The sequence below is a fragment of the Enhydra lutris genome, unplaced genomic scaffold (genome assembly GCF_002288905.1).
Source record: "Enhydra lutris kenyoni isolate GAN:26980312 unplaced genomic scaffold, ASM228890v2 scaffoldscaffold3, whole genome shotgun sequence".
Taxonomy (NCBI): Eukaryota; Metazoa; Chordata; class Mammalia; order Carnivora; family Mustelidae; genus Enhydra; species Enhydra lutris.
This window is the reverse complement of record NW_019154087.1, coordinates 59,929,772-59,951,995: the sequence shown is the minus strand read 5'-3', so window position 1 is coordinate 59,951,995 and position 22,224 is coordinate 59,929,772. Positions and strand designations below refer to the sequence as shown.

General features: G+C 40.6%; 1 protein-coding gene across 2 annotated transcripts in view; it reads right to left on the bottom strand.

Annotated features, from left to right (window-relative positions):
• LOC111155014 (palladin, cytoskeletal associated protein) overlaps positions 1-22,224 on the bottom strand; it is a 231,261-nt gene that overhangs the window by 193,530 nt on the left and 15,507 nt on the right. For both annotated transcript variants that reach the window (XM_022515012.1, XM_022515019.1), the window contains exons 6-7: positions 15,300-15,419; positions 12,814-13,156 (exon numbers count right to left, since the gene is read on the bottom strand). In XM_022515012.1, the coding sequence (XP_022370720.1) occupies positions 12,814-13,156; positions 15,300-15,419 (463 nt within the window). The remainder of the gene's footprint in view (positions 1-12,813; positions 13,157-15,299; positions 15,420-22,224) is intronic.

Below are 22,224 nucleotides of genomic sequence, written 5' to 3'. Positions count from 1 at the left end.
CAAAAAAAAATAGTTCAGTGTTTAAAAAAAAAAAAAAAAATCCATGACCAAGACTGGAAACACAAAGTGCAAATGTGCCACAGCATCATTTTCCAAATATTTCAATAATACTGATTGCTCATATTTGTACAAAGTCGCTGACATATTTTCTTGTGGTAGAATAATTCTTTGTTTTGAAATGTCCTATCAATATGAAACAGGTTCAGGTTACATAACTAGTAGTAAGAAGAGTTTCTGGAGGAACAAAAATGTCTACTTATTCTAAGTACAGGATGACAACAAGGCTTCTATCAGAATAAATATCCAAACTCTTCCTTGCCTTTACTAGGGGTGGAGTGCCTGATGCAAGGTGGAAGTCTCTTGGCTTATCACTGTATCTAATGGTTTTTAATTTTTATGAATTCCATGATAATCCTGTTTTACCTTTAAACAGTGAACTGTAGTACATGCTAAATTCACCATGAACCCAGAAATGAATAGCTTTCTAGAATAAGAAATGTTGATGTTTATAAATTTCATATGAAACTAGATCATGGAAGAAATATGACACAAGGAGGAAAAAGACCTATTGATCTGGGATTGTATCTGACAGATTTGCTCATAACCAGGTGGAATGTAGTTATCCAGAGGAGCATGGTTATTTTCTCATATCATCCAAAACTAATTCATTCTGGTCTACTCAGACAGTATAATTCCAACTGATACGGATCTGGGAGGACATCAATTCAAGGCTTTCATTTATACATCTACAGACATCAGCGAAGGTGGGGTAACTTCTGGTCACCTTTCAGAGGTTATGTATGCTCTTATGAAAACGTCCACTCAAACCAACCTCCCGCTCAGCCCCCTGACACCAATGTAGTCCCCAAACACTCCAAACCGGCAGATTGTCTTAGATGCCTCCTGCTAGCATGGACCCTTCGCATTCTCTGCCTTCCATCCAAATCCAGATTTCTAGGTCTGGAGCCTGAGCTGGATCCAGGTTCAAGCATGTATATTTGCCTGCCTGCATTTCATCCACCCCAAGATCTTCCAGTCTGAGAAGACAGCAGACTAATACAGCACCAGATAACAAAGCAAAAGCAGAACTGCAGCTCATGGTGTAGCACCAGGCAGAACTTTAAAGTCAACAAAGGCAGCTTTTGTCTATTGGTTATAATGCAAAATAACAAAATGCAAATTTCTCTCTAGCTGCTACAGTGGTGAAATGGGGACAAGGGTCCTCGGTGTAAATCAGCTTTTCAAGCAAAAGGATGCTCTGGAGCCATGCAAATGGTTTTAGAAACTCCCCTCTGGCAATTTTTGGTAAAAGCAAAACATTCTTTATTATACTTCTCTCTAGTAAGGCAGCTGCTTAGTATCAGGAAGTTTTAATAATGACACAACCAAATATGATTCTGCTCTTTATGGTAGAGTAATTGGATGAAAACAGTGGAACTCTTGATGGTATTCTAGAATGCTTCATTATGAATAATCCTCTCCTCTCTGGGTAAAAGTGCTTTGTGATAGAATGCAAATAAATGTGAACATTTCACATTTGTTTTAAAGGATGCTCTTTGAAGAAAGCAAGAGCCACGAAGGAGCGGAGGGCATGAGTTGTGAAAACACAATCACCCAGAGCAAGGATTTACCCCATGGCTAGAACTGTTTGGAAGTCCAAACTATAAACTTGATTTTAGAAAGCACAGAGAACAAAGGACATCTTTACTTCGCACTGCATTGTACTTGGGCCATCTGTTACGGCTTTTTTTTTTTTTTTGCTAGAAACATTGCATATAATGATACATTCCTGAAACCAGATGGCATATGAATTATTGCAACAAAGAAAGAAATAAGGACAAGAAAATATTTGTGGTCTTTCCAGAAATCTTTCACAACCTTCACATTTAGTCCCAATTACTAGGAAAGCAGCAAGTTCAAAATTATAGTTGAGGCATATAATTACCCATATTTGACCTATTTATAAACTCTTCTGAGAAAAAAGAAGAGCAGATAGCTGCACCTAACTCTTTTTGGTTCCTGACATACATGGTAAAGTAAAAGTAGTTAAATAGCGTGATAGTGCTTCCATTGTTTTACTAGCTTCATATCAGGAAGCTCCCAGCCTGAGTGCCTGGAATGCTACACACTGTAGATACCTCCCTCATTCCACTTAAATAAAAAAACAGACCTAAAGAATACTGTGAAATGAAGCAGGGCACAGAGCAAACACATTTTCAAGGTTGTTAAGTTGAGTGGAGTAGGGCAAACACAGTGGGAATGTGGATATGGAAATTAAGTAGATGGACAGATTTATTGGCGCATTTCCTCTGAGCGACATTAAAAACCTTTACAATCAATGTGCATACTAAAGAAGCCTTCAGAAACAGAGCAGACGGTATTATACCAGTGGGAACCTTCACATCCCGAGGTCAGAAGACATGAACCTAGTGTAGCAAAGCTTGAGACTACAATTAATTTACAGTTCCCTTCTGAATAATGAAGCAAATTCATGTGCTCAACTTAAATGAGATTTCTCCAGCCAACCTGTTTCACAGAAATCTGCATAGTTTATCAAATTAGCTTAATATATGAATTATTCTTAAATCCAAATGAAAGAGTATCTAATTCCTTGCCACATATGGAAAAGGTTTTCAAAAATCTACATTGATTCCAGTGTTATCCACAAGGTCTGTATAATCATAACTTGAGTCAAGTAAGGAAGCAGTCATTCTTAGGTTTGTTGAGAAAATGAACCGTATGCTTTTACACATGTAATAGAAACCAACTAAAATAAACTTCCCTGTTACTAATGTTCTCACCATTAGGTGATGTACTAGCTTGAATGAAAAACGTACACATTCACAGAAAAAATAAATCAATGGTAAAAAATTGGCAACCTAACATATTTTGACCCTAAGTGTACAGAAATAAATTCTCTAGTAGTAAAAGTTGAAGACACAAAGTGAAATTCAATATATATGGATAAGAGACTCGTTAATTGAGAACAATTGTTTTGAAATATTCAAATATAGGAAATAGGCTTGTTCAATAAAAACCCAACTCAAGGTCTGCCTTGGATAGAAAAGGTTAGGAACCATAAAATGGATCATGGTTCTGAAATGTAACTGACATAGGGCACTAAAACGAAGTATGAATTATACTGGAAATGGCTCTATCAGCTTTCAACTACAAATAATCCTCATGAAATAACAGCAAGTGATCCCCCACGATATCCCTATTCTCTTAGTCTCTCTAGCTCACCTCCTCGGATGTAAACTTCTCCCCCAGAGCTGTCCTTGTTCTTCCTTCTCTAGATCCTTCTCCGGATTCCTTCTATTGTCTATGAGATTCTTTGACTATTTCTAACCAACATCTCCATTTTCCATTCTCATCAGAAATGCTTTTGTCTTAACTGAAATCTCCTTCCTTGATGATGTTACTAACTTCCTCAGGATCGTCTTTGAGCATGGAGGGCCTTGTATGCTCCCTGTTTCCCAATGCTATTATTTTTATTATTATTTAAGATTTATATTTATTTATTTGATAGAGAGAGAAAGCACACACAAGCAGGGGTGGCAACAGGTAGAGGGAGAAGCAGACTGTGGAGCAGGGAGCCCTACATGGGGCTCAATTGCAAGATCCTGGGATCATGACCTGAGCTAAAGGCAGACGCTTACCCAAATGAGCCACCCAGGTGCACCCTCCCAATGCTATTCTTACAATAGTTTTGCCATCATTGCCCAACATCTGCTTCTCTTTTGAAGTCTATGCTCCACCTATAATCACTCTCTCTTCCTTGCTTGTCACCAACAGCCTCAGACATTTCCTCACTTTTCTCAATGACTTTACCGTTCAGCCTTTCATTTCCCACCATCACCTCTGGCCATCACCCAACATTCAGTTCCTTCTAACATCTTGACTTCACGGTTCCTCGGCCACTTCCTTTACCGCTGTGACCTTAATCTCTACCACAACTAGCCACTCACACAGATAATCTCTGAAACTCCTTCATCACTTGGAGGTTTGTTCTTTAAGATTTTTGAACCTTCAGACTCCCCAGATCACGACTATCTTCCCACCTCACCCTCTCTTTGAGTCATTTTCTCTCTTGCCATTACTTCCATTTTCTTGATTAGTATCTCTTTCCCCCTTAAGTCCTGATCTGGCTTACCATTTCCTTTCTGATGCCACATACCGCTTGAATGAGGATTTCAATGACACTTCTCAAGGATCATCACTTTATTTTTTTTTTTAAAGATTTTATTTATTTATTTGACACAGAGAAAGAGAGATCACAAGTAGACAGAGAGGCAGGCAGAGAGAGAGGTGGAAGTAGGCTCCCCACCGAGCAGAGAGCCCAATGTGGGGCTCGATCCCAGGACCCTGAGACCATGACCCAAGCTGAAGGTAGAGCCTTAACCCACTGAGCCACCCAAGCACCCCAAGGACCATCACCTTAAATATTACAGCATCCCTATCTTGTCAATTTCTCCCTTCAGAGTATAGATTATGACTGAAATATAGTCACAAAACATGCTCATTGAGTCTAATACAGGTTTCTCACTCTTGCTAGGAAATGTGTGACTCCTTTCTTGGTGTGCCTGATCTCTTCTCAGAGTTGTCATCAGCCTTTTTCACTGTTCTTAATGTCATGCTTACCACAATGACTCTTCCTATTTTAGCAGATGCCTTCATCACTTATCTTACTGGTAATAGTGTTATTTGACTTGGAATCTCAGTTTTTCCATTCCCACATCTTTTCTCCTTCACCGCTGCTTCTGGGGAAAAGTTTTCGTCCTCATTTCTGTGGAAGGTCTTATATGGACAATATATTAAATGTCGGTCTTCAAAACAGTTGGCTTATTTTTGGCTTTAAGGTGAAAATTATCTTATTCCTGTCACTTTTGAGATGTGAAATCGAAAGAATGGGATTTTTGGTCAGGGTGGGGTGTTACAGAAAGTGTTCATGGAAGAGCAAAGTCATTTTGGGGTTTAGGACATTTTATGGGGAGGGCTTTCTAAGGTGGGTTCTAGAAACCCAGATGGAATGCTGAAGGAATTAGCTTCTAGAAGATAGAAGCTCCAAAGGGAAGGTGGGAGCATTCAGTGGCAGAACATTCTGTTTCCAACTGTGCTCAAAATTGAGCTTGTTTATTCTTACTGAGCAGGAAACATCTCTGATGAAGAGGAGAATGAGCTGAGATTAAATGCAGAAAGGAGGATGGAGGAGGCAGAATAGGAAGTGCTTATTTCCTTCAAAAGAATACTATGTAATTACAAATGTAATAAACCTTATTGTTGAAAAGCTGGAGCATCAGGGGCACCTGGGTGGCTCAGTCAGTTAAGCATCAGCCTTCAGCTCAGGTCATGAATCCAGAGTCCTAGGACAGATCCCTGCATCAGGCTCCCTGCTCAGTGGAGAGCCTGCTTCTCTCTCTCTTCCCCTCTCTTGCTCTCTCTATCTCTGTCTCTCTCTCTCAAATAAATAAAATCTTTGAAAAAAAAAAAAGTTAGAAAACTATGATTAACAAGAAAAGATAACCTGCTCAAAACTCCACCAAAGAACCAATGGCATTATTTGATGTATTTCCTTCTAATAAATTTAAGCTACATATATAACTGTTCCTAGTTTGGGGGCGGGCGGTGCTTAACACTACATTGTTATTTTGACATGAGATCCAAGGCATCATGTCTGAGCGCACTGTTCATATGTGGCTCCGTCTGATCTCTGAGCTGAGTCCTCTCCCTTCAGAAAGGTCCCTAACCAGCAGGGACTTTCTTCAACTTACTTTGTAATCACTAAAGGAGCTCTCATACATACTGAGGCAAGATGAGATGGAAATGTTGAAGAAATATTGGACTTTCGTGTTACTCCTTCTTGGATAGCATCTAATATTTGAGATGTATATATAGTATTTCTTATGGGTGGTTGAGTACTGCTTTGTACATTGGGTCTCTGTCAGTATTTCCAACTATATTTTAGATATGAAATAAGACTGTTAGCCATAAAATTAAGGACTCAACCTCCTTTTGGAAATGTAGTTAAAACGTTACATTCACCAAAACACTAGCATGATGAAGAACTGTTATTCTAATATCTAAGAACGTGACACTGTGTCAGAGCCAATTTTTACATGAAAAAAACCACGAGGAAGAATACATCAAAATGTTATCCCTTGGTTAAAAGTTTCACACTTCAGGAAGTTCCTTGATTGAGTTTTCCATTTCAGGGAGGGGTTGTTTTAAAGTGATCCAACACCAACACTGTTCATGCAAAGTCATCATCACACTGTATTTATGAAGAGACCATATCTGCATGCGTAGCAAGGCGCTACAGCATCGGGGCCATGATCTTGCCTACATTCCTTATTCACCATTCTCCAATGTGCCTGGTGAATGTGTATGTGGTGGGGGGTGGGTAGGGGCACGCATACACGTGCACACGTGATTTTATAACAAATTGAAAACACTACTTTCTGCCCAATTTTTTTCCCCTAATATTATTTTGAAGACCCTGCCGGCTCTATAGTTTGCACTTTCACTACTACTAAATTGCTTTGTTATTTGACCAGACTCAGTAGATAACAAAAACCATTTAACTAGAAATAGAAGCCAGTGCCTATTAAGTTTTCAGGCTCAAAAGCAGAATAGCTTATCTTCTAAACATCAAATTGGAAAGAGAAGGCAATTGCATTGCACTGAAATTAACTTAGGAATCAGTCATTTGTCTACATTTACATAATGTTAAAAGATGTGTAGAATTCTTGTGTGTGTTCTTGCCAATAGGATCGTCGAGATCATTAAATTAAAGATTATTCAAAGGCAATGCTTTTGTCTTTCTCATCTTTGTGTCCTCAGCACCCAGCTTTATCCAACACTTTGCAAATGCTCAATTAATAGTGAGAGAACAAAAAGTGCTAGATTCCTAAATACATTTATGTACGTTTAAGGACCTCTTCATAATTGTTCGATTATTCCATCTCTTTGACCTTTGTGGCTTATTTTGTCCCAAACTATTGTGTTTATCTTCTTGCCTGCATGTAAAATAGAATAGAACCTAGGAAACATTCATATTCTAATGTCAGGGATATAGTGAGTTCTTGTATCCCAATTAGAAGTTAAAGGATGGAAAAATGTTCCACTTTCTAAGTTAGACTGACGAAGCCACACATTGGAGTTTGAGCAGCAGTCCAACACCAACAGGACAGGAAGGGAGTAGCACAGAAGCTCTCAGCCTTTCATCAAAAGTCTGGCATCTGATGGGGGTGTTAACATGTCAAGTACATACACCTTGAACTAACAGTTTCATTGTGTTGTGACCAAGGGACACTGCCAAGTAGGTACTAGAGGGGAAAACGTCCTCTAAGACCTTCCAGATGTCTTACTTTCTCCAGGATGTTTTAAAGTAAGATGTCAATTGAAAAAAAAAAAAAAGATGTTAATGAAATGAGAACACAGGAGAAAAGAAAGAGGAGCTGAAAGGGTCCCCAAATTGAGTAACTTGGTTAGACAAACTTTTCCAATGTCATTCTATTCCAGAGGATTCTTATTTAGTTCTTCATATCACTGTGTATAAGGTGAAAAAGGTCAGCTGGAAAAGTATCATTAAATGGGAAAACCCTCGGAACTAGTAAGGTTTGAAAACAAAAGTCTCACAGCACATGTAGGTGTGAAGTTAAACAGAACAGGCCTGCTCTAATCATGGGAGGCCCTGCTCTTCCTTTTTGTTGGTCTGTTCCTGCTTCATGCACTCAAAAATGTTTTTGAGCATGTCAGGCCCTGATTTAGGTCCTGGTGAAAAATGGTTAAGGTCCCTCCTCTCAAAAAGCTTGTATTAGGGACTCCTGGGTGGCTCAGTTGGTTAAGTGGCTGCCTTCGGCTCAGGTCATGATCCCAGCATCCTGGGATCGAGTCCCACATCGGGCTCCTTGCTCGGCGGGAGCCTGCTTCTCCCTCTGCCTCTGCCTACCACTCTGTCAGCCTGTGCTCGCGCTCTAACAAATAAATAAATAAAATCTTTAAAAAAAAAAAAAAAAAGGCTTGTATTATAATAGTGGGGCAAAAGCAGGGCACACACTAACAAGAAGTCAATAGGAAGCTATGAGAAAGAGTTCCATGTTATGCGGTCACTAAAGAGGATGATTTATTGGAGAATAGCTGGAGAACTAGCTTTAGGTCGGATGGTCAGGGGAGGTGGTACATGCAGCTGGGAGTCGAAAGCAAGAAGGAGCCACTATTAGTAGCAGAACATTCTGGGGAGTAGAACATTCCAACAAGGGAACAACTTGTGCTTGAAATGTGGAGGAAACCTTAAGGAAATTCCAAATATAGCAAGCCAGACACAGTTCCATCACTGATAAATACAGGCTGCTCTTTCCTCCTCTTCGATCTCTCCGACACACCATCCACAGTCCCACACACACAGTGAAAGGACGGATCTCTGACTGCACACACCACTTATCATCACTTATTATTACGAAGATGCGGCTTCACTTTGTCAGTCCACGACCTCGCTGCCGGGATGCACAGAATCCCAGGACCTTCCTATGAAGGAGTTTATAGGACATGCCCCGCTCTCTTGGGACAAGAACAGCAGGAGCAAGTAGGTGTCTAAGGGTGGGACTGAGAAAAGGGACAAAGACAGAAACACAGGTAGTGAAATGCCACTATTTCAAAAAGCCTGATTTAGCCCAAAATCGTTTTACCCTTTTCAGATAGGATATGATGATGCTGTTTTCTCTTTAGAGGCCAGGGGAGGAGAAAGCAGTAAGAATAGGAGCAAGGAGACTTAAATCTCTATCTAGCTTAGCTATTGATTAAGCGTGTTAAAAATTCTGAAAACCTTTCATTATCATCCTTCTAGTCAAAGGGTAGTGACTTTCAGGCTCAAGTGTGTATTAGCAGCACTAGGCGGAGACAAACATGCTTCATCTTATCGGCTGACTTCTCCTGTTCTTGGGGGCAAGGACTTGCCTGTTGAGTCACCCTTCAGAAAACACCCTTTGGACTTCTCATTCTGCTTCTTCCACAGGTTTATATTCTACCTCCCTCCCATAAGATTGGAAGAACATTAAAAAACAAAGAAGTAAATGAGATCTGAAAACAGCATGTTATTTAGATATTATTTGGTCTAATTCGGGAGGTGAGCTCAGGGGAAAAACATGACCATGCTTTCCTATATGCTTTGCGAATCACCTACTACATTTGGCATTCCCACGTTTCCCTCCAGGGTTTATTCCCGGGGATCCCATGCATATCCCATGCCTTTGAAGGACTGTGTTTTGGCAGGAATAAAGAGAAGCGGGGATTTTGTTTCCTATTAACAAACTGAGCTCTGTTTATTTTGAATCTTCAGACATAATTTGCAGAGAGTGGGAGGCAACAGACTTATCTGGTGCACTCCAAACAAGGAAAATAATGTTACAAATAGTTCATAAGCTAGGTTTATATTTATCCCTTTCTCTTTTTCTCTGATAAGAAATATGACTCAAGCATCATGTTGCTTCTTTTCTTCACACTGTGCTAAAAGATTTTGAGTATCAGACACTAAGCCACACAAATAACTCTCATTTATGAATTTTTCTTCCTGGGTAGTGTTCTAAGCGCACTTTTGCTCCCACGGCAAGTGGTAAAGTTATGCCACAAATCCAGGGTGCCTAGCATCTGGCACTTACTGAATGGCCTATATTGAATTGTGTTAAACTTATAGTTGACGGACAGGATCTGAGACAAAGACACTGAGAGATGCAGAAACTGAAGTGGATGTGGACAAGACACCACGCCAGGAAACTCGCCTTCAGGCAGGTAGGGCAGACTCAGCTGGAGGTCTGGGAGGGTCTGCAAGGCTCTTGGTGAGGACTTCAGTTGGGTTACAAGGGATCAGTGCCGGACTTTGCTAAAGAAAAGAATTCATGACATTTCTATCTTTCCACTTTAGTCTTTGATTTTTTTTTTTTTCTTCTCACAATCAGTATTGGAACTATTGAGATAAAAAATGCAAAGAGATATTTCCTCAGGAATCTGACAAGTCAAATATGATTTTTGGGTTAATTTATTCTAAGAGTAAGTGTTTTAATTCCCATGATTTTCCCCCTCCTAATTGTTTCCTATTTGTTTGATTACAAATGATTCAGAAGAATGAAACATCATAAATTCCCCAAATATAAGCCTCTCCTTTCATGAAAGGGAATAAAATCACAGGCTCATGCAGAAAGATTAGAGCAATGCATACTTTTTCACTGCCAACAATAAGAGGCAAAATCTCATTTTCTCCCCAACGTCAGAAAAGAAATAGACACGTGTAAGAATTGTACCTGGCAGTTGCCTGCGGTCCTCGTCCGTAACTTCAAGGCCATCCTGAATTACTGCAGATTTCATTCCATGGAATGATAGAGCACTCCTCTATCAATGGATACCATTTTTAAAATAATGAAAAACCTCTTCAGAAAAGACCATGAGAACAGAGTAAAGGAGTGGAAAATCAGACCAAACCAGTAAGAACACTTTAAAATATGTATTTTGAAAGCATCATCACATATTTTATTTTCCACCTAGTAAACAGCAGATAATAATAGAATATAAAAAAAAATTAAGTGATGCTCTACGGATATATTTAAGCACATAAAGACTTGGAAAAAAAAAAACAGTGGTAAAACAGTGGTACAAGTAATGTTATTTCTGAGCTACCAGATTTTGCAATTAGGTGCTTTTCCTTTCCCTAAATTTTCTCATGAAGCAGGGAGTAACCCTTTATATGGACATTAAACACCAAGGTCCATTTTTCCTCTACCTTATATTATATTGTATTAAAAATCATAGTGTTACTCTTTAAATTTGTACTTGAGTTACTCATCTTTTTTTTCTTTCTTAAGGTTGATTTATTTGAGAGAGAGCGAGAGAGTGCGGGGTGGGAGCATAAGCTGGGGGAGATGCAAAGAGAGGAGAGAGAAAATCTCAAGCAGATTCCTGCTGAGCGAGGAGCCTGCTGACTTGGGGGCTTGATCTCACAGCCCTGAGATCATGACCTGAGCCGAAATCAAGAGTCAGACGCTCAACCGGCTCAGCCACCAGGTACCCTGAAGCTCCTCCTCCTCATTAAACACAGAACTGTTCTCTTTTGCAGACACACCCAGCCTCTATCACACACACACTAGCATCTCCGCAAAGCACAGCCATGAGCTGACGAGCTGCTGAAAGTCCCGAGATAAGAAGGGCCGTAAATGCCTGTTCACAGCTCCTCGTGTTTGCTCTCCTGTGATTTATATCCAATTTATGACAGCCATTTTGGTGGATACACTTCAATTAATCAAGAGCATAGTCAAGTCCTCATCATTAAAAGTCCTCCCGGGGAGAGGGGAGAGCAGGTCCCTCGTTTCAATAAAAGCACTACAAATACATATTCAAAATACAAAGCTAAAAGGAGTCAGCAGGGGTAATTAATTTTATGGATTGGAGCTACTAGGGTATAATTGTCTTGTAAGGCTGCCACTTCTCGGCTTGTTTTACCTGCCCAAGTGTCTCAGTGGAGCTGGGCACAGGTGTTCAGTGTTCACCTGGTATCTCTCAGACCACTGGATACATACCCAGGAGCCCCGCTGCCTGAAAACCAAGCTTGACTGATACGCAAAATTAACTGCAGGGTATTAAGAGATAGATTTGGAAACTGCAACACAAGATTGTCCAAAAGTTTATTCTTCTAAAACTGTCTGCCCATTCGCTAACTGAAGACATTCGTGAGGCTGATTTATTTGATTAGTCTAATCAGGCTCATGAAATCCTTAGTAAACAAAGTGACGTACAAATGCAAGATATTCTAATTGAAAATATCTTACACATTCTAACATTTCTAACAAACAAGCTGATGACAGAGAGACGAGAGGAGGCTGTTCAATCCTGGGGAAACAATAACTCCTAGATTCTGGCAAATTCATGCTCATGGAAACGTGACCTCATGGAGTATGTATACATTTTATAGGACTCTGACATCTCCACCGACCTCTGTCAGGGCAGTAATTCAAGGTCTGTTGTGCTATGATAGAACCTATTGAGTTAACTGATTTCTGCCGCGCTCTGACATTGTAATGGTTCCATTCATAACAACTCCCGGCTGTGTGGTGCCAACGGAAACAGCTCATGTGAGGTTTATCATCCTAAGAAAATAATGGGTATCAAATACGAAGGTGGTATTCATGGAAATAAGTAGTTCTATGGAATTCCAAAGCCAAGTAGGCTGTGTGGTGAGGGGCGCCCTTCTTCCTGAGGGGCCTGGTTATCTCTGGTTTCACTGCCCTCCTCAGGTTGTGCACACTGAATTTCCATCCTCAGCCTTTCCGTCTTCCCAGGATTATCTCTATCAGATTTCCCTACTGATTCTTATATTTAAAACCTTTAGATACAGTTAAATCTTATTTATTCTTATATTTAAAACATTTAGATATAAAATATTTAGATATATGACATATATTTAAAACATTAAGAGCGAGCTCAAAGTTGGTCTCCTTTCCTATCACCTCTGGGGAGTGGCTACATCCTTGCTACACATTGGAAGGCCACACCATGAACAGGTATTTGTACAGATGAAACCAGTTAGAGCCTTTAGCAAAGGGTAGATTTAACCAAGCTTCTCATTTTCCTTCTTTATTTCTAGGCATCTTTTATATTTTTGAAGGACACCCACCCCCACCTTGTTAACAAGGTCACACCCACCGGGGATGGCTTGCCCGCAGAAAAGAAAACCTGACATGCAGCTGAGCCCAGGCAGGTTTTCCCTGGCCAGAAAGGCAATTTAGCAGGGGTATGGAAAGTATCATAAAACCATGCAGAAGTACTCACAGTTTTGGCTTGGCAAGCAGAGGTGGTGGCTCCTTAGTGGGTGAAAGTAGGACAGCTGGTGTTGGAAGAGATTGATTACTGTTAGCTTTGCCATTAATCAGTCCATTTACTCCATGGCCGGGATGGACTCCGTTTGTTTCCCGCTCAGCAGAACTGAACTGCATTTGAAGGGCTGCCACATTGAGCCCTAACTCAGGGCTGTTCACCTGCTGGACCTCAGACGGTTTCTTTGATGCCAACTCAAAGGAGTTCGCCTCCAAGATTGGAGGGGGAGGTGGAAAGTGCTGGAAGTGATCATTGTTGGATTCTCCCACTGAGTCATAGTTACAGTTTCCAGTGTTGGCTAAGGAAGGCGGGGGAGAAGAAAAAATAATAAGATGTTATAGTTCAACTGTTATTTTCATGCTGCCAGAGACTACCTGAGAATCCCTTGTGCCCTCTTCTTGTTAAACACAGTTTAAGTTGTTAAAGAAAAGGGAACTCTTTGCCCTCTCATATGATGCACAAGCAAAGCCAGCTGAAAGGTCTGGTTGTCCCAAACTAGTTTCTACCTGTTTCATTTCCTGATTGGGCCCACAAACAGAGAGACCAGCTACCAATTCATTAAAAAATTTCACATAAGATCTAAACACAGAAGTTGGTTTAAAGAAAAAAAAAAATGACCACACAGTATCAACCAATAATGCTTTATTTGCTCACATTGCATCCCGTGGATCCGAATGAACCTCCCACCTGTGCCTCACTGATCAAAGGATACACGCTTTATGGGGTAGGCAATGGATATTCATTCTATTTAAATCTAAGAAAGAATTCTGAACTTAAGTAAAATGTCTTATGATCTCATCTATAATGTTTTTCCAATTCAGATAACTGTCATGGCTGTAATTCGGTACAAAGGAAACTGACTCGTTAATTCTCAACAAACTGAAAGCATCTTGAGATAAGATCCTGTCTTCCCTGGATTCCTCACCTTGCCCAGAGCCCAACAGAGCTCCTGGAATGTACTAAAAAATGCTTACTGAGGTCAACTGAAAACTCAAAGACTACTTGTTGATTACGCCGGGCCCACAGCAGAGGTACACCAGATGAAAATGGTAAATACTGCATGCCAGTCTTGGCCACATCGATGTTTAGAGCACAGAGTTTTGGCTGCATTGTTGGAGCATCCCACTACCATGATGCCCATTTGACGGGACAGTCTCAAGCCACCTCTGAATTGAACATGGGATCCTTGCTGCCCTTCAGCTCCAGTCATGGCACCAGAGCATCTAATTCATATCAGCAATCCAGGGAACTTTACCTTTCTTTTCTTAATTAAGACGAAAAAGCATTTACAATGTCCATTCTAATGTCCTTAAGCCAGTCTTGTTTGTGCCTCTGCTGCCACCTAGCACCAACTTCTCACTCTCCCAGAGAGATGAAAGTACAGTTCCGTTGTTCTCCCCAAGACTGTCTCATGCAGCCACGGCCCATCCCATGTCTTGATTCCCCACTGTAAGCATTATGTGCCAGGCACATAATGGTCCAAGCACTATTTTAAGAACTATTCTCAAGTAAATAACAGTGATGAGTCAATAAAAGTAAGCTCAAGTAAAGCTAATTAGTAATAGCAGAAAATAGTCAACTAAAGTTAAAAGAAAATAAAGGAAAAAGCTGTTTCAGGTTGTGTTTGCTAGTGGTACATTTCTGAGCTAAAAAAAAAAAAAAAAATTCCAGTGGGGCCTGGGTGGCTCAGTCAGTTAAACGTCTGACTCTTGATTTCAGCTCAGGTCATGATCTCAGGGTCCTGAGAGTAGGCTCCCTGCTCAGCGGGGAGTCTGCTTGAGATTCTCTCCCTCTGCCCACCCCCAAAATTAAGCTCTCTCTCAAGTAAATAAAAAATCTTTAAAAAAAAATCCAAATAGTTATGAATATTGGCTTTAATAGTATAATACATTGCTTATACTGCTTTAGTTTTTCATATCAGAGTTACATCCCATTTTCAATGAAATTTGATTTCTAAGGCTTTTTTGGCTTCTCCAAGTTACATTAGTTTATCTTGTATTACTTTTTCAGAAGTTTCCATCGTGGCTTAAACGAGGACTTATTTGTACAAGTCCCAGTGCTTCAGCTGGCACTGCTGAGAACAGCGACCGCTCCTCTGGTGCAGAGGGGCTCTCTGCTGGCAGCATGATTCTGGGTTAGCATGATGTTAGGAAACCAGATCCATTGTTTCCAAGACCAAGTCACATGCCTTAGAAAATAGCCCCATGTGTGTTCCGCTGCTACACTGTCATTATCTTGCTGTTTTTCATCTCCACTTCCACTCTCCCTCCCCCAAAGCCTTTGTTTCATGAGGAGACGCTGGTTGTTAGGATAACTCCTAGAGGGGCAGCAAGCATTCCTAAAGGCTGAGCTCTACTCTAAGGTAGTTCTGTGTGCTGGGATGAACCACACACTGAGTGCTAGGGAACAGAACCCAGTCCACTTTTATACTCCTCACATACCTGAGGTGACAATCAGCTGGGCGGTGCTGGTTACTGATCCATAGTCATTTCTTGCTGAGCATGTAAAGATCCCCGCATCCTCGGGGAAGGTCTCAGCAATAACTAGGGTACAGATCTCCTCTGGAAGGGAAGAGAACAGAATAACTCATCAGAGTGACACCATGCACGAGGTCACTTTGAAGAGGTCAGAGCCTCTGTCTTTCTAAAACAAGCAAATCAGGTAACAATTACTATACAGTCTCTTTACAAAGTATTCACAATAGACTTTCTTTACACTGAATTAGCAGTTCAGCATAGTGGCCAAAGCTTTGGCGTCAGACCTGTCCTTCGTGCCTGAGGTGAGCTCAACCCTGGCTTCCTCATCTATAGAATGAGGACAATAGGTACCTAATGGGGTATCTATGAAGATGAAAAGAGATGTTTGCCAAGTGTGTATCTTGGGACCTGGCATGGGAAAGTTGCTCAGTAGACACCAGCTCCCTTCTCCTCTGGCCTCATTCAGTTGAGCACATGTGGAAGTTCGTTCAACTACAATGCAGCTGCCTTTTATGTCTGCTCAAGTGAAAAGCAATGAACAGGGAAAAGCAACCTTCTCTGAAATGCTGACAGTGGTGGGGGAAAGAACAAAACACGTCAGTGCTGGGCCTGCAGGCCACTATTGTGGAAGCTACTGTTACAGTGTAGCCGTGGTGTGCTGTAGAGCGTGGAAAGCCCAGACTCCAGAACCAGCTTGAGTAAGGGTCCTGCCACATTGTGCCTCTGTGACTTTAGTCAAGCTCTCCGAACATCAGTGTTCTTATCTGTAAAATGGAGAAAATAACAGAACCTACCTATAGGGTTTGTATTATTCATGCCTCATAAAATTAGCCGTCACAGGGTCACAGTGGGGGACGATGGCCATGACCGTGATAATAGCTGGTTCTTAGAAAGCTGTCATCAGGCACCGAGTACAGTTACCAGCACTGAAAATAGACTGAATCCTTTTGTTAACCTTAAAATTTAGATGTATTATTATTCGCCCATCTCATAGACAGGAAACTGCAGTGCAATAAGGCTAATTGTTTTGCCAAGTGACATAGCTAACAAGTGGTAAGAGCAGAATTTAAGCCAAGTCAGTCTCCCGACTCCACACTCCTAACAACCACCTCTTTTTGTGATAGGTTAGACACTGTTTGGAGACACTGCCCGGCACATAGTAAATGCTTTGTTGCCAGTAAATAGAAACTGTTAGCATTAAAAATCTAGATCTAGAGTGTACTATTTTTACATTGAATAATTATCTATATCTTGCCAGTAAAATAGATTATATTAGCAAATGTTAAGAGAAGTGATGTATATTTTTGATTCCCATAAAGAGAGACTCTATTGATTACTCCCATATTATGTGGACAGCATAAGGATTTTGCATTGTAGACTTTTTGCAAAATGGCATCCACAGAGTAGGGATGTGTGTAATGTGACTTGGCAACTCCTTCCATCAAGTGGCACAATCTATTACCCCATCCCCTGAAGTTTAGCTCATTGGCCTTGTAAGTTGCTTTAACCTAGAATGCAGTAGAAATGAGGCTGGTCAGGGGTCCTCAAAGGACCTTGCTCACTCCTGGTCCATCTCTTGGGATCCTGCTGAGCTCAAAGGTGAATAAGGCTGTGCTGGTCACTGGAGGAAGAGCTACATAGAGCAGAGGTCAACGGTTCCAACAGAGAGCAGCCTAGATTAACTCATTCCCAGCCAACCTCAAGGTTGACCTCAGCCACATTGTTAGTCCAGCTGAGGTTGGCCAAACCTGACACAGACCATAGAACTGCCCAGCTGAGGCCAAACCAAATGGCTGATCCACAGAATAGGAACAAATGGCTACTGCCACTCATTTAGGGGGAGCTGTATTGTGCAGCAAAAACTGATACAAATGGAGAAGAGAAAATGCTTCTCTACCAACCTCCTTCTCTGACAGCTGCTGAGGGCAAACTTTTCAGATTTGTACAATAATGTCTTTTCCTTCAATTCAACTATCAGTAACCAAAATTGTTAAATTTGTCTCAAAGCATATTTTATGGTTTAAACGCTGGAAGAAAATGTACCAGCTGTGGGTTAAAAGTGCTACCTTATAAAAGAAAAAGTTTTTATTAAAAGGATCTTTAAATATCTCATTTTAAAAATGCAAATAAAAGTAATAAACATAAATGCACCATAAAGTATAAAATGAAAAGTCTTCCTCTATACTCCCTTTGTGAATTCCATTCATTGGCACTTATTTAATTACAAGTTACTTTAAGTTCTTAATAATGTTGTCACTTTGTTTCAAATAACATTATTTTCTCTTTTTGAATATATGGGATTCCTGAAGACTTCCTGTGCTGGAAATTGTGAAAAATATTGGCTAATATTTGACTCTAGCTTTTCCACAATTCACTGGAATACTTTTGGGAGTAATATAATGTGACCACACTGGGTTAAACTATAGCAGGTAGCTTTATATATGGTGACATCTGGCCTCATAAGACCCAAGACAAGCTGACTTTGATGGCTCATTTTATGTCTCACCATTGAGTAATATACATTTTTGAAATTTTGCAATCAAAGCAGACCTTTAAAAGACACATTTGGTATACCCAGTGCAAATGTAGATTTATATGGATAACACTACAGAGTTTTCTGGCTTTCTCAGTTTTTACCCAGGTGAAAACAAAAGCCAACTGGGTTCAATATTAGCAGAATATTTACTTCCAATGCTATAGTGTTGATAGTAGCACAAGGAAAAAATTATTTATTCTAATTCCAAACATAGGTTATATACTACGTTTTATCATTTCAATAATGTATTTTAGAAATCATGCTCAAATTATGACTATGTCCTGTAAAATGAGCTGTGGTGTAATGGGGTAGGAAGGTATAAACTCGGGCATGGTCACCTCTGCTCACCCTCATCTCAATCAGTGAAGGTTTGAGAGACACGGATACTTTTTTTTTTTCTTTTCAGCGTAATAGTATTCATTGTTTTTGCACCACACCCAGTGCTCCATGCAATCCATGCCCTCCCTAAATACCCACCACCTGGTTCCCCCAACCTCCCACCCCCCCACCCCTTCAAAACCCTCAGGTTGTTTTCCAGAGTCCATAGTCTCTTATGGTTTACCTCCCCTTCCAATTTCCCTCAACTCCCTTCTCCTCTCCATCTCCCCATGTCCTCCATGCTATTTGTTACGCTCCACAAATAAGTGAAACTGTATGATAATTGACTCTCTATGCTTGACTTATTTCACTCAGCATAATCTCTTCCAGTCCTGTCCATGTTGCTACAAAAGTTGGGTATTGGTCATTCTGAGGGAGGCATAATACTCCATAGTGTATACAGACCACATCTTCCTTATCCATTCATACGTTGAAGGGCATCTTGGTTCTTTCCACAGTTTGGCGACCGTGGCCATTGCTGCTATAAACATTGGGGTACAGATGGCCCTTCTTTTCACTACATCTGTATCTTTGGGGTAAATACCCAGTAGTGCAATCGCAGGGTCATAGGGAAGCTCTATTTTTAATTTCTTGAGGAATCTCCACACTGTTCTCCAAAGTGGCTGCACCAACTTGCATTCCCACCAGCAGTGTAAGAGGGTTCCCCTTTCTCCACATCCTCTCCAACACTTGTTGTTTCCTGTCTTGCTAATTTTGGCCATTCTAACTGGTGTAAGATGGTATCTCAATGTGGTTTTAATTTGAATCTCCCTGATGGCTAGTGATAATGAACATTTTTTCATGTGTCTGATAGCCATTTGTATGTCTTCATTGGAGAAGTGTCTGTTCATATCTTCTGCCCATTTTTTGATATGATTATCTGTTTTGTGTGTGTTGAGTTTGAGAAGTTCTTTATAGATCCTGGATATCAACCTTTTGTCTGTACTGTCATTTGCAAATATCTTCTCCCATTCTGTGGGTTGCCTCTTTGTTTTATTGACTGTTTCCTTTGCTGTGCAGAAACTTTTGATCTTGATGAAGTCCCAAAAGTTCATTTTCACTTTTGTTTCCTTTGCCTTTGGAGACGTATCTTGAAAGAAGTTGCTGTGGCTGATATCAAAGAGGTTACTGCCTATGTTCTCTCTAGGATTTTGATGGATTCCTGCCTCACATTGAGGTCTTTTATCCATTTTGAGTTTATCTTTGTGTACGGTGTAAGAGAATGGTCGAGTTTCATTCTTCTACATATAGCTGTCCAATTTTCCCAGTACCATGTATTGAAGAGACTGTCTTTTTTCCACTGTATATTTTTCCCTGCTTTGTCGAAGATGATTTGACCATAGAGTTGATGGTCCATATCTGGGTTCTCTACTCTGTTCCACTGGTCTATGTGTCTGTTTTTATGCCAGTACCATGCTGTCTTGGTGATCACAACTTTGTAGTAAATCTTGAAATCAGGTAACATGATGTCGCCAGTTTTATTTTTGTTTTTCAACATTTCCTTAGCAATTCAGGGTCTCTTCTGATTCCATACAAATTTTAGGATTATTTGCTCCAGCTCTTTGAAAAATACCGGTGGAATTTTGATCGGAATGGCATTAAAAGTATAGATTGCTCTAGGCAGTATAGACATTTTAACAATGTTTATTCTTCCAAGAGACACGGATACATTTGAAGTACACAATTATTATGTGCTTAAAAAGTTCACTGACCAGAAGGAAAACAATAGGATAAGAGAGAACATGAGGTAATCCTGTGTGTTCTTGACTGTACTGTACACAGCTCTTGGCCTTCCAACTGAAGAGGAAGATAAAAGTGTGGAAATAATTCATGTTGGAGCTTCACGTAAGATTAAACCATTGGAAAGTGAGGAGTATCTGGAAAGGGACAAGGGACTGGGAATTTTTTAATTGAGTACATATGGTTACAGAAGGAGTTAAGTGTATTTAACCAGAGAAGGGCAAAACTTAGAACATCACTACTGTAAGGGATTTTAGAGACTGACTAGCCCAAATCTCACCTTTCTTCAGGTGAGGTCCAAAGTGGTTCTCTCAAGGTCATGAATAATTAATGATAAAGTCAAAATGCTGAAATAGTCATCCTGCCTCTCATGAGCAAGCTTTTCTTCTCCATACCCCCATCCAAAGGACAAAGCCTCTCTAGTTGTTATGTATTTTTTTCTAACTCAAGACACAAGGAACTCAGTGTGAAATGAAGCAAAGAAAGATTTAAGATGACAAACAATGAGTTTCCTGAATCTGAAAATTTTAATTACTCTCACTATCCAAGTAATTTAATAGGAAATACATCTGCAGAAGGAGATGTGCTGTGCATCCTCAGAGATACAAGATATCCTGGAATAGGGCTTGAAATGTGGACATATTGGTATCAGAAGGAATGAACAGCCTAATCTTTTGAGATTTGGGGAAACAGACCCTTATATCCTGGCTGTCCTCTGAGAGATGGGCTCCAGGCAGAGGCTGGTCACCATTGTTCCCTGTAGCAGATGCTGCTGGGAGCCAGGAAGCCTTCCTGGCTTTCAGCAGCACCTAGGTGCTTCCTGTCTGAGTCCCTGCACTCCCTCCCCAACGCCTGGTGCTCTCTCTCAGGAAAGGTCTCCCAACCTTGGATTATTCATACCTGAAAAGATGGAGTTTCTGGAGACACTTGGAGAAATCATCATCACTTCAGTACCTGAGGATGCCCTAACTGTAGACACAGACCGAATTCTGTGCCTTGAAACCTACATTCAGAAAAAGGATAAACCCTTATGTAGCAGGGATGGCGTAAAGCAGTTTTGGAGTGATGATCTTGACAATCTTAAAGTTCCTTCTTATGTTATCTGTGATTTGGGGATTCCTGGTTATGCCATTTTTAAAAACCCTGAGCTTATATATACAGTTGCCCCTTCTAAACCAGAAGGCCCCTTTGAGAATGGAAATTTTTTCATGGCCACATCCTTCCTTGACTCTGAGGACAGATTACAAATCCTCACCATGGTCACAGAACCACAGCCAATGATCAGGTGGCTGCTACTTGCCAGGTTCCTTTTGTGCCTCTCTCCTTCTTTCATTCAGAGCTTTGGGCACTCTGGCTCTTGGGCTGCTCCTTGCAAAGCCATAGACCTTTCTGTCTCTAAGCCTTCCACCTGATATGTCCACCCAAATGTGACTTCCTCAGAGAAGTCTTTTTTGGTTAGACTTGGTCAGATCCACTATCTGTACTGTAATCTTAGGATGGCAGACTTTGCTTGGAGACAGTGCTCACACCTATAAATAATTTATTGTATAATGTCTGTTCAGTTCTGGGCCCTCAACTCTGGCCTCTGTGAAAGCAGGAAGCATTTGTTCTGTTCATGGGTATGCTGTCAGCCTCTTACACCACAGGCTCCCCATAAATACTTTTGAAGAAATGCATGGATGAAATTCAGAATGCAGGGAAAAAGTAAATATTAGCTTTACAAAAAGATTTTTCCAATTTGATTGAGCAAAACTCATTTTATATGAGTTTTCAGGAATACTCTTATTGCATAAAAGCACAGTCACGTACAGAGTCTATGGTTGACGAAACATGTAGGAAAGGCTACAAACTCTCAGAACAACAAAAGAAAAGCAAAGCACTGGGCTGTTCTAGTGGTCCCCATGCACTGCTACATCTCAGGGATTTGTACTAGATAAAATCTGTTCCAGATAGAGTGCCCCAAGTGTTGTTCAGCTTTTCTTCTCTGGGAAAATGTCATCACAAACTGACAGTAGCTTCCACCATGGCTCATATGGTTCTGACATTATAAAAATGAAGACAGCCACGAGGGAAAGAGATGAGCTAGGTTGTAATACTACGTTCTCATCCGGTAGCATCTTATTTGAACAAAGCCCTTTAAGACATCTGTAAAATGCATTTTGGTGAGAAATGGAAACCAAGGGATGACTGCTTATGTCAAATAAAGGCAGTTAGGACTTATCTATATTTAAAAAC